The sequence below is a fragment of the Trypanosoma cruzi genome, genomic scaffold, assembly GCF_000209065.1.
Source record: "Trypanosoma cruzi strain CL Brener 1047053517173 genomic scaffold, whole genome shotgun sequence".
NCBI lineage: Eukaryota > Euglenozoa > Kinetoplastea > Trypanosomatida > Trypanosomatidae > Trypanosoma > Trypanosoma cruzi.
This window is the reverse complement of record NW_001849538.1, coordinates 259,730-271,607: the sequence shown is the minus strand read 5'-3', so window position 1 is coordinate 271,607 and position 11,878 is coordinate 259,730. Positions and strand designations below refer to the sequence as shown.

The 11,878-nt window shown below is 51.4% G+C and overlaps 2 protein-coding genes and 1 pseudogene across 2 annotated transcripts, besides 5 other annotated features; 1 reads left to right on the top strand and 2 right to left on the bottom strand.

The window, feature by feature from the left end:
• Nucleotides 1-10,971: a sequence feature (areas not merged during assembly with more than two copies in the genome that could not be assigned to a particular haplotype).
• Nucleotides 615-3,404, bottom strand: Tc00.1047053509219.50 (annotated as a pseudogene).
• Nucleotides 3,535-7,092: a mobile genetic element.
• Nucleotides 3,573-3,793: a mobile genetic element.
• Nucleotides 7,266-7,699: a mobile genetic element.
• On the bottom strand, nucleotides 7,737-11,369 carry Tc00.1047053509219.20 (retrotransposon hot spot (RHS) protein, putative; the record flags this gene model as incomplete). The annotated part of the gene is made up of 1 exon (XM_801812.1): nucleotides 7,737-11,369. One exon carries the CDS (start codon nucleotides 11,367-11,369, stop codon nucleotides 7,737-7,739), a length of 3,633 nt encoding a protein of 1,210 aa, XP_806905.1.
• Nucleotides 10,972-11,878: a sequence feature (areas merged during assembly that could not be assigned to a particular haplotype. This can correspond to areas where the two haplotypes were merged or to regions with more than two copies in the genome that were merged during assembly.).
• On the top strand, nucleotides 11,414-11,731 carry Tc00.1047053509219.10 (uncharacterized protein; the record flags this gene model as incomplete). The annotated part of the gene is made up of 1 exon (XM_801811.1): nucleotides 11,414-11,731. The coding sequence occupies one exon, from the start codon at nucleotides 11,414-11,416 to the stop codon at nucleotides 11,729-11,731; it is 318 nt and encodes a 105-aa protein (XP_806904.1).

The following is an 11,878-nucleotide window of genomic DNA, read 5'->3' as shown; positions in this document are numbered from 1 at the left end:
AAAAATAAGTGTTCGATTCCCACAGTAGCGAATACTCTGTATGTTGTGGAGCGCACAGTTTGTTGTGCTAGTGCACCGCACCGCCGGCCGCCTCGCAATGGTGCAAAGGAGTCATTGCCCCTGCCTGGGTGAGGCCTAAGCCCCACATTACACGCACATAGAGAAGCACACGGCGCATTTGAAAATATATTAATATTTTTCACGGCACATCTATGGGAAGGAGCACCACCCGCGTATGCATGTTGGCAAAGCAACGGCCCCACAACGGCGGTGCTAAAAAAAAAAAAAAAAACGCATCCAGAAACAGAGGAAAAAAGAAGAAGAGTGTGGAACACCCACAAGAAATGATGGATAGCCCACTTAAAAGCGGCAGCAAAGAAAAGGAAAAAAACAGCAGCAGTAGTAGTACTGGTGGTGACCATCATTTCCTTTTTTCTTCCCTTCACTCGCTAATGACCCAAACACGTGGGGTTCAAAAGTCCTTTTCACACAAAATTGTGCGGCAGTTAGCCTCTCTCCAACCAGCCGCCTCAATACATCCAAAAGAGCACACAAGAAAACCACAAATAGCCATGGGGAAAAAAATAGAGAAAAACAATAAAAGATCCCACGGCATTAGTGCGGAGGCGGAACGACACGCTTTTCGCACAAGTAGTCGTAAATTCGGCCAGAGCAAAAGAGATTCAGGCCCGAGCAAGCCCGGACCTCATATGCGGTTATTGTGCTCCTTTGAGACTTTTCCGCCAGCTCCTGTTTCACCCGAAGGAAGAGGGCTGGCGGAATGTGATCCTCGCCGCAAAGAGTTGCTGCATCGGGGGCCAAAGAAACAAATCCTCGCATATTGCGGATGTCAAGTGGGCCACACCACCGCATTTCCACGTCACTATCGCTCGGCTGCACACGTGCGTCTCTTCACGTACCCCGTCGTTCCTCAAGAAGCCTTTCCGCAGGAGTCCTCAAATGCAGTGGACGCTTGAGAGCAACAAGCCAGGCCTCGCAATCGCTGCCAGCCTCACAAACCACCTCCAGTGATTTCCCACCGCGAAGCAAAAGTGCGAATGCGCGGTGGTTGTTTGTTCCAAGGCTGAACAAAGTGGTGTTTTGCGTAAGATCATGGCGGTGCGTCCCATTGTCAGAAACTGCCTCCTGGCGTGTCTTTGCCAGCTGTGCCTCGCCGCTGTAGTTCACAAATGAGGTTGTGGACAGGCCGATGAGAACTTTTTCGATGTCACGTATCCACATGGTGACTGGAGGCCGTTTGCGATTTAACGGGAATCCCTGATGGTCCAGATCACAGGAATGAATACGTTTGCAGTCCTCCAAGAGAAAATATAGGCGTCTGCAAGCATTGCCCTTGCTCGGTATCTTTGTTATGCGGACCCCGTTGCGTAAGTAATTCAGCACCTGATCCACAACAGAATTGAGGTGGTGTTCCGTTGCCTCGGCATCATGCAGTTTTCCATTTTTCTTTGCCACGTAGTCATCAAGCATACGCTGTCGATACACCTCGAGCCCTCGTCCCAGCCTCTCCTCGCGGGCCTTTTCCTCTTCAGCGCTGGCCAAGTATGTCTGCTCCTCTTGCGCGAAGACCTCGTCAAACTGGCGTCGAATGATGTCCGTCTCCTCCGGACTAACAGGAATGTCCTCAAGGGAAATGAGCTTCGGCAAATACCCCTCGATCATTTTGACGTCGGCTGCAAGAGCCCTCTCGGCGGCGTCCTCCTTGGCTGTCGCCTGCTCACGCTTCTTCTTCCGCTCCTCGGCCAAGGGACGCACCTCTTCCGGGAATTTTGCATTCATTTCCTTAATCTGATGGATCCACTGCCTTCGCTGGCGACACCGCTCCTCCCGGACGGTCTTTCACACCGCCTCAATAGAATGCCGCTCCCGCATGACGGTCTCTCGCCCCCTCGCCCTGTCAAGTTGAACCATCTCGAGCTGCTGCTCCTTCGTCTCAATGGCGCTCTGCCGTAGGCCGAGTTCTTGCTCCGGCTGCTGCATCGCCTGCCGCAACCTCTCCGAGGCACTCTCCTCGTCCTGTTTCCTCGTTCGGATCTTCTCCACCGTATGCTCGCACTCCCAATTGCGGCTTTCGCGGTCGGCCTGCAGAGCACTGCTCTCCCGCTTTTTCGCCTCCAGAGCCCTCTTAATTTCATCCAACGTGGCCCCATCTCTCCGCTCAAGCTCTTTGATCATCTTTTCCGCCTCATGCTTGGAGCGCCCGCAAAACACACTCAGCTGCCATTTCCGCGCCTCCTCACGGTTGCTCTCAATGGCGTTGACGCGCTTCATCCCTTACCCCTTTATGCCTGAAATGGACGTGTTGGATTCATAGCCACTATGCCTGTAGTCGTACACGGCCCGGGCAGTCATGAGTTCATCCCGCAACTTCATGATGTCCTGATCAAGACGCCACTTGTCAACGGCAAGATCCCTTGTGGTGGATCCGATTCCGGTCGAGACAATGGAACGATTCCTCCGCCCACACGGCATCCGAAAAGGCGTGAGCCAATAAAACCGACTCGGTAGAACCATTGAGGCTATTGTTGCGGTTGCCTTTTTCCGTGTTGTACGCTCGGCGCAACAACTGACTGAGTTCTGACATGCCGAAGGGAATGCACAGACGACGGCGGCGAATGCCGGAGACAATTCCTGCTGCCGACACCAGTGCTCGTTGGGCCCCCTTCGTGGTGCGGCCGCGCGGTGGCATCAATGCCACACAAGACGAGCCGTTCGGCATCTCCCAAGGCGACAAATGTCAGGGAGTTTGCATCCATGTAATCTGCAAACTCCGCCTCACCATCATCGTGGTAAAGCTGAAAAACGACGGTGTCGGGCAAATAAGAAGGCATTGCCTCCAGCTCAGGCATTGGCTGCTTTTCACACAGCACGGGGAAAAAGTATTTCTCATAGTTTTTGACAATAGTGTCCATCGCCGCTCGAACTTCGCCGGCCAATGAGACACAAATTCGTGCCACCATTCGCACACGAGGTCCCTCCTTTACGGAGCCCACAATAACGCCGAGCTCGTTGTCGGCGTCAAGAAGGTCTGCGCGGTGCTCTGTTGACCCAATGGCGTAGCACGAGAGGGCAAAAATGCCCTTTTTGGCGCCCAGCCGAATAAATTCAGTGATAACTCAAGCAGCATATCCTTCTCCAGCTGCAGAGCCGTAAATGAGCTGTCGCTTTGGTGATGAGCACACGCCGTAGCTGAAGGCCACCATGTTCTGGCGTTCCTGAGTAAAGTTGGGGGCGGCAGTGGCACACAATTTTCGGAAGAGTGTACTCGCGTCCGGCCCGTCCAACGCCACATCGACGTCAAACAAGGCCTCAGCAACCGCAAATCCGGCATCCCTCAGGGGCTGGGGGCAATTGAACTGCGCCGTGTTGCCGTCCACCCGCATTGTCGCGGGGAGCTGCGAGGACGGCGTCGTGGTTTGGTGGGAGCAGAAACGGCTTTCGCCTCCATTGGGAGAATATCACATTGAATGCTGCGCTGTGCGTTTGTTGCATGCACAGAAAAAAGAGCCAAAGACAGAAAGAAAAGAAAAGAGGAGAGGGAAACAACACTGAATAATCTTCTGGGCCACTGACCGGATCCTGAAATCATCTCAAGAAACCAAACAAGAAGGGGAAAAGGAGAGGCAATGAGTTCGCCGTATTGTTTTCCTCCGATTAAACATATATATTCTTTTGGCCGTTCAATTGACCTTTTGAACTCAGGTAGGATCAAAAATATTATTACCTACGAAGTGGCAGGCTTTGGGGTCCTCCGAACACAAGATCCCGCCGCTCCGCTTCGCAAGTTCCACCCCTTTCGCCAAGTCCTGAAGTGTAAAACACGACCGCGCGTTATGCCGTCTGCGGGGTTGTCTGCTGACCGTGCGTAAGCAAAGGATGCCTGTATTCCGCGAGAGTCCAAAAACTCATATATTCGTTGCAGCTACCACGTCATGGCGTGTGTTTCTGAGCTGCATTTATTCGCCGCTCCTTGCAGCGAAGTGTTGTCCACCCAAATGTCCATGGTGAATAGCAAGATGGCGGGAAAGGCCGATAAGGCTAAGCATGCCACGCGTGTCTCGGCCTGCATGATAAGAAAACACTTCCTCTCCCGCTCCCTTCCGGCAATTTTTACGTCGCCAGAGCCTGGAATGAAAACAGCTCCGCTTCCATGGAGCGATGCATCCGTGATGTTGGCGGCCGATGCCTTTTCCGTGGGATTGATGATTCGCTAACGATTATATTCTCGATGATGTGTCGCAATCGCTCGCCCAAACCAACCGCTGACGGCGGAACCTTCCGCCGGGGATTTCTCCTGCACAATCCCCTGGTTATGTGCGGATAATCGGCGTCGCAAACCGGCGGTTCTCTCCTCCACAAACAAAAAGGCGCTATCCATCCGCCTTTTGTTGCAGACGAAGCGTCCCCGATTATTCCTGCTTCCTTCAATAATCGCGCGTCATAGACTGGAGTCCTCCGTGAGCTTCCACCCGATGTGAAGGAGGACGGAGGAAAATGGGACCGCCCGACGCGTCCTTGTCGCGCGTCTTGTAATGGTAGCAGCATGATTGTGATGAAAATCAGAGGAAAAACGCACCTCTGCTTTCAACCAGGGTTCCTGCCCTTCCGCAGCTTCTCCCTTCAAATCAATGCGACCAGCCAAAACACCTGGGTCAGCATTGTGGTTTAGTTCCCGGAACATCGAACTGTGTTCTGGGGAAGGTCGAACGGGTCGACGTGCTTCGCCAGCTGCAAGATCACGTGTGGGTCCAAATTGTATGTATCCACGATTTGAGCAGCGTGCCGCAACGCACAGCGCTTTATGGAATGAGCCGTGGCATTCAAGAAGCCAAAGCTCGTTCGACTTGGGCAGCCGTCAGATTCGTGAGCATTTCGTTTTCTTGAAGTGTCCCGCATAACGTTATAATGTCGAACGCGTCCTGCCCTCGTATCCTGACGAACCGCAAGAAGCAGTGGGGATCCACCCTCGCCGTCTCGGCGCCACGGACCAATCCAAAAACTAAGCTCCCATCCGCCTCCAGTTTAAAATTGTTGGGAGTGAAGACCGCAATCTCGGACCAACGACTCGCCGTTATCCACGCAAGTCGGAAAACAACACGTTCCCTCCAATCGGTCCGGCTGCGGATAACTTGATTCATCTCTTCCTCTGTCACGGGGCGCGCCTGCTTCGTCTCCGATCGCGCCGCAACTTTTTTAACCCTCAAAATCGCCATGCCCAGCGGGGTTCGATTCATTTGCAACATGGACCGCAGATTCCTGGCGTGCTGCGGTCAGGTCGATGGCGCCACGTCTAACAGTGCCATCAAAAAGGCCGCACGGCTCTCCGCGTTCATCGGCTGTTCGTGCGTGCGGCAAAAAGGTCGTAAATTGCCCAGCTAGAGACATTCTCTGCTCCCACGTTGACGGCGTCCACATTTCTCGAGCCACCTCGTTCGCCCTCCTCACGCAGCTGGCCCAAAGCGGAGACGTCGGTGGCTCGTAACACAGTCGAGCGTCGTTGGCGGATAAGTTCCACTGCCCTTTTCGACGATTGTGTCGGGCAATTCAAAACATCGCGCGGGACATCGGCGGCGCGGTGCGACGCCTGTGGGAATTGGTGGGAGGTGGTGGAATGAATGGGGCTGCCGTCTTCCGCTCCCATAAGCGGCGTGCGGCGGCCCCTCTGCCGTTTTTGAAGGCCGTCTGCGCTGCAAGCAATTTCCTCTGGTCGTGCTGCGTACGTTGCACGTGAATGCGTCGCGTCCACAAATACGACACAATCGGCATCGCAACGATCGTTGCTGTTGCGTACGTAGACGGGCGCGCAGTTCGGAAATCGGGACGCTGGACTCAGTAGTCATCGTGATATGCAACTGGAAGGTCTGCAGTACGGCACTCAACAAATCAATGAAACGATCGGCAGGATCCCGTTCTGTCTCCAACGCGCGCCTGCACGATACCAAACCGTCAAAGACTGCCTGAAACTGAGCGTCCGCCTGGTGCCAATACTTATAACTGTATGCGCTCCGGAGATTAACGACGACTTCGGAGATGCCCTCATTCCATGCACGCGGAGCCCAGGTGGTGACGTCCAGTGCAAGAAAATGCAGCACCTGACCTTCTGAACCGGAATCCTCTTCCAAGGGGACGATGGGGAGGCAACGGCAACAAAAAAGAAAAATGTAGTTTCCCGAATTGCTCTGAGAATTCTGTGTGTTGATCCGCCGTCTCTCCCCCGCGAGATTGGTTGGGGAAACGCGGATGCTGACACGCCCCAGGCCATCAAACGATGCGATTGATTTGACTGTGTATTTGTGCCATCGCCGTGCATGCGTGGGGGCCATCTGGCGGCCCTCTCCGAGAGGTGGGCGCCTCTTGTTGACACAGCGTCTCCGCCTTACGCAAAAAGACCACCAGCCACCGAAATGTTAGTTTCACGTGCCGAGCAGTAGTTGAGCGCCTCTTCCGTCTGAAAGTAAATCTGAGCAGTCCAATTCCGTACGTCCGCAACGGCGTGGGTGTAGTCCGAGTTTAATATCTGCCTTTCCGCAATGACGAGCCCTTGCTTGCCCCCCAACTCCCGGGCCGCCCCCACACGATGGGCAGGAGTACTTGAGCATCGAAATTTGGTACTTGAAACGCCCAACGATTCGAAAAGTGTCCCGCAACGGCCGAGCCCTCCAATTGCTTGGCGATCTTTGCTGAAATCAATCGCAAACATGTCATGGTTGCAGCGACGGTTACCACCGCATCCAACGGCCCGTGTTCAGCAATGAAGGTAAGCTGCACCTGGGCATCACCATGCTGGCGTACCAAGTCCAACATACGGGCACCGATGTCGTTGCACTCCGTCGCCGTGTAAAAAAACCACTGCCATAACTTGACATCAACATGCAGGAATCCGGTACGGCTGTGAAACAAGAAACAAAAAATAAAGAAAAGATAAGAAAAAAGCAATTTCGTCGCACAGCTGCCGGCTCCCTGACTCCCTCAATCGCGGTCCTCCAAAAGACCGTACGATAAAAGAGAAAGAAATCCCGCAGAGGTATCTCCGCTGCATCGATATATAAATTTGTTTGGGCAGCCAGCCATCCTCGCAGGCATTCTTCTCACAAACTCCCATAAAAATAAAGGGAAATTGTGCGGCCCCCACATCCCGCAAAGGCCTCCAGGGGCGACGGAGCCTTCACAGAAGTAAAAAATAAAATAAAATGAAAAAAGAATGCAGTGGTGCGACACTGTTGACCACAACCATTCTATGAAAAAATATTCGTCTCAGCCTCTGGCCGAATTCTGAAATTATCCAAAAAGGACAAGGAAAAAAAGGCGGTAAATGGAGAGGCAATGAGCTCGCCGTAATGTTTTCCCCAAAGTATATACACATTCTGTCAATCACTGCCGTGGACTGCTGCGCACAGTTACAAATAGAAACACTTATCCCCTGCGAAGCGGCAGGCCTTTGGGGTCCTCCAACCACTAGACCCCGCCGCGTGGTGGGAATCAAGGGGGTGGGTGGGATGGCAAAATAAAATAAAAATTATCTGGCCTCTATCGGCTCCCTGCCCCTACAAAGTCGCGTTCTTCCCAAAAGATTCATACGGTAGAAAGTATCATAAAGAATGCATTCATTTATCAGGATATACACATACATTAATTAAGTTAGCCAGCTACCCCGCGATCATTCTTTTCACAAGCTCCTAAATTTCACTAAAAAAACAAAACGCCGCTTTAATTCCCTAATTTGTGCTTGTACCTTGTTGGTCGTTTTCCACGCTGGAAACTCTTTGTTTGATGTCATCGGCTGATACTCCTACTCGGTACTGATACACCTTTTTCTTCCAAAACTCCGCAATTTCTTTTTCAGCGTTGGTTTCATTATTGGGATTGGCGGGACCACATCTCTGCCAGTCAGTTAGCGGCTTGTTGTCTTTGTGCTGCACATAAACAATTTCCCACGACATGTCTCGGGATAATTCCTCCCAATCATTAAAATATGCCGCCAGCTGTTCAGTGAACAACTTCACAGTACTGGTTAGGGTGTGGTGCTCACTTGCCGTAGTGATCTGCAGCCCAACCATTATCTTCGGGTTTGAGTCCACAAAGAAAAAGCCGTCCAACAGCGGAAAGTTTTTGGCCGCCGGTCGATACAGCACCCAGTACTCTATGGCAATCCGATTAGAAGGGTTCTCTGGTGGCTCCTCTTTCCTGGTTAATGTTTTGTTCGAATACCTTAACAGCGCACATTCTTGTGGCTCAGGTCGGCCTGTTAGCTTCAGTTCATTGATTTTAAGTCTTATCGCACGCAAGAAATCCTCATTCAAAAATGCGGATACGGCACACTTTTCAAGAAGATAAGGTATGACATAATCCCATATACTCAGCACAAGAAAAATAAAATCGAACTGCCTCATTTCACTTTCCAACTTGGAGAATATTTTACTTTCAAAATGGTGAGATATCGGTACATTCAAAGGCCATTCAATGTTGTCTCGTCGTACTCGGACAACCTTCACAAGCTTGTGAGACACTTCACTGTCATTAAACGCATTAAGCTCTCCAATATTAGCGTAATGCTCGGCTTTCGAAGCGGTGATCTTATTCACGGCAGATTCACCTTCGGAGAAGCGGTCATTATATGCCGTTTTATTAAGTATGAAGCGGAGAATCGGTCCCACTTTTTCCATTTGTTCTTTGACCTCCTTCCAGTATTCCGCTTGTTCCTGCGGGGACCGATTGTGCTTCATCCATGCACATATTGCCCTCACATCGCTCTCTTCAGGACAATTAATTACGATTCGCGCCGCGTACCTGCGACTCGCCCACCATTCGAAGTTTTTTATGTTTGGTGATGTCAGCAGAATCATACCCCAACCCTCGCAAGGCAAAGCAATTTGCGGTTGCTTACCCTTCACTGCCACATCGTAAATAACATACCCTTTCACCCCACGCCCAGAGAAACTGCTCACAATACGGAAAATACTGTCGTCACCCTTGTACACTGACGCCACTTGGGTGGTCTTGTCAAACAGAAAAGTTCGATCCGCAATAAAGTACGCAACCATTGGGAGTTGCTCGGCATCGTAGTGCAGCAGCTGGTAAAGGAGGTACGAGCCGGCATTCATCGATTTCCCAATCCCGGGCGTCCCAATCAGCACACGTCGCCCAGGCACAAAGCCGGGCTCATCGTCAGGGCTGAGGAATTCGCTTAGATCCTTTTTGACGATCTGCCACACTCGCTCCACCTCACAGTTCACATAGCAGTCATGAATGGATTCCTTCTCCTTCCATTTCCACGAGTACGGCCATCCCTTGTCCGAGGTAAGCACCATCAGCCTGAGACGTGGTGCACCGGATTGCTGTGCACCGTCATCCTTTTCGAAAGTTCTGCCAGCTGCCTTGTAAGTCCATTGCTGTTCTGGTTTCCCCTCCTCCACCTTCATTACCGTCCCCCCGCCGTCAGGAACTTCCACGACATGATGCCACCTCGCATTGTACACAGACTCGTACTCTCCCTCCAGGTATATCGGTGCGCTCGACGTCGTTGGGTTCCTCACCTCCTCAAGGGCTGCATTCAATGAGATTTTAGTGTCGTCGCGAACACATGCTTTTACCTCCTCAGCAGCTAATGACCACGCTGCTAGACTGTTGACACCATTCTCGCTAAGCCTGCGTACAACTTCTTCCAAACCCATTTCCTCCCGTACAGCCATCTCCATCTCCGCATAAGCACCTGTTGTCTGTATTTCGCCCAATACTCCCGCATCGCGGATATGACTCGTGGGATCACTGAAAAAAACCCTCAGTAAGACATTCCGATTGGCGCGCAAAATGCCTCTGCCTTCCAATTCCATCATAAGAAAATCATTCAGCTTCATGTCCTTGACGCGAACTCTTCCTCTAAATAGCACATCCCTGATCGTAGTAGTTAGGGCAAATCCTACATGTCCCTCCCGCACTGCCCTTTCTTCTGCCTCCCGCCTTTCTTCTCTCAGTAATTGAGTGAGTACTCTGTTTAGATTTCTCCTTGCAAGTGGAGTGACCGTATCCTTTCCTTCATAGTCCCTCCATTGCTCGAGAGAGAACACACCATTCTCGCAAAGACTGCGTGCAACTTCTTCCAAACCCATTTCCTCCCGTACAGCCATCTCCATCCTCAAATAAGCACCTGATGCCCGTATTTCGTTCAATACTCCCGCATCGCGGATATGACTCGTGGGATCACTGAAAAAAACCCTCAGTAAGACATTCCGATTGGCGCGCAAAATGCCTCTGCCTTCCAATTCCATCATAAGAAAATCATTCAGCTTTACGTCCATGACGCGAACTCTTCCTCTAAATAGCACATCCCTGATCGTAGTAGTTAGGGCAAATCCTACATGTCCCTCCCGCACTGCCCTTTCTTCTGCCTCCCGCCTTTCTTCTCTCAGTAATTGAGTGAGTACTCTGTTTAGATTTCTCCTTGCAAGTGGAGTGACCGTATCCTTTCCTTCATAGTCCCTCCATTGCTCGAGAGAGAACACACCATTCTCGCAAAGACTGCGTGCAACTTCTTCCAAACCCATTTCCTCCCGTACAGCCATCTCCATCCTCAAATAAGCACCTGATGCCCGTATTTCGTTCAATACTCCCGCATCGCGGATATGACTCGTGGGATCACTGAAAAAAACCCTCAGTAAGACATTCCGATTGGCGCGCAAAATGCCTCTGCCTTCCAATTCCATCATAAGAAAATCATTCAGCTTCATGTCCTTGACGCGAACTCTTCCTCTAAATAGCACATCCCTGATCGTAGTAGTTAGGGCAAATCCTACATGTCCCTCCCGCACTGCCCTTTCTTCCGCCTCACGGCTTTCTTCTCTCAGTAATTGAGTGAGTACTCTGTTTAGATTTCTCCTTGCAAGTGGAGTGACTGTGTCCTTTCCTTCATAGTCCCTCCATTGCTCGAGAGAGAACACACCCTCGTGATGAAGCTTATAAATAGCCTCCAATAGTATTTTCCTTTCCTCCAGCTCTCTTTCCAGCTCTGGGTATGACGGCGATGCCTTTATTGTGTGTAATAACCCTTTCTTTTTGATAAACGTCTCGGGATTCTGAACAAAATTCCCCATCGTGACGTTCCCATTTCTTTCCACAACCCACTCCTCGCCCAAGTTGCTCCGGAGGAAATCATTCAGCTTCATTTCGGTCCTGTTAGTGCTTCCCTCCAGCAGGATGTCCTCTACGGTGCTGCTAATGGTCCACTGTGGTCGCCGCGCCTCCTCCACTCTTATTTGTGTCGCAGCGGGTTGATCCGTGACATCCTCAGACTCCGGCCTCGCTCTCCTCTGACGATCTCCCTGCGGCACGGCAGACGCTTGATTTCCAGGCATTGTTTCCCTTTGATTTCCTGGTTGGATCGAGTTAGATCTAAACAATGGCCACCAAACAAAAAAGGGGAATGAGAAAAAGAAAGACAATAGGCACAGTCATGAATCAAAGCCACAACAAGAGACTCATCCACAGCAAGAGAGTCATCCACATAGTATTCGATAAAAACCACATGCACGAGGACCACCGCAACGACGGCGAGTGGATTTCATCCACCCAGCACAGTGTTGGTGAGAGCAAACAACAACAACGTGGTGCGCACGGAGGGTTTGCTCATGCATTCCGCTCGCTACGGTCCCGCACCCGTGTGGCACCGCCGTCACCGCACACACTCTGCAAGAGGACGTGGGCACATAAACGCTGACACACAGAAACACACACAAACAAAAGTGGGAGGATTATTCGGTGCATTAACAGCCACACGCAAGAACCCCAAATCGTAGACGCCACAACAGCGATGCATCACGGTAATCCCCCACACAACAGAAAAAGAGTGCAATTTGCACATTTT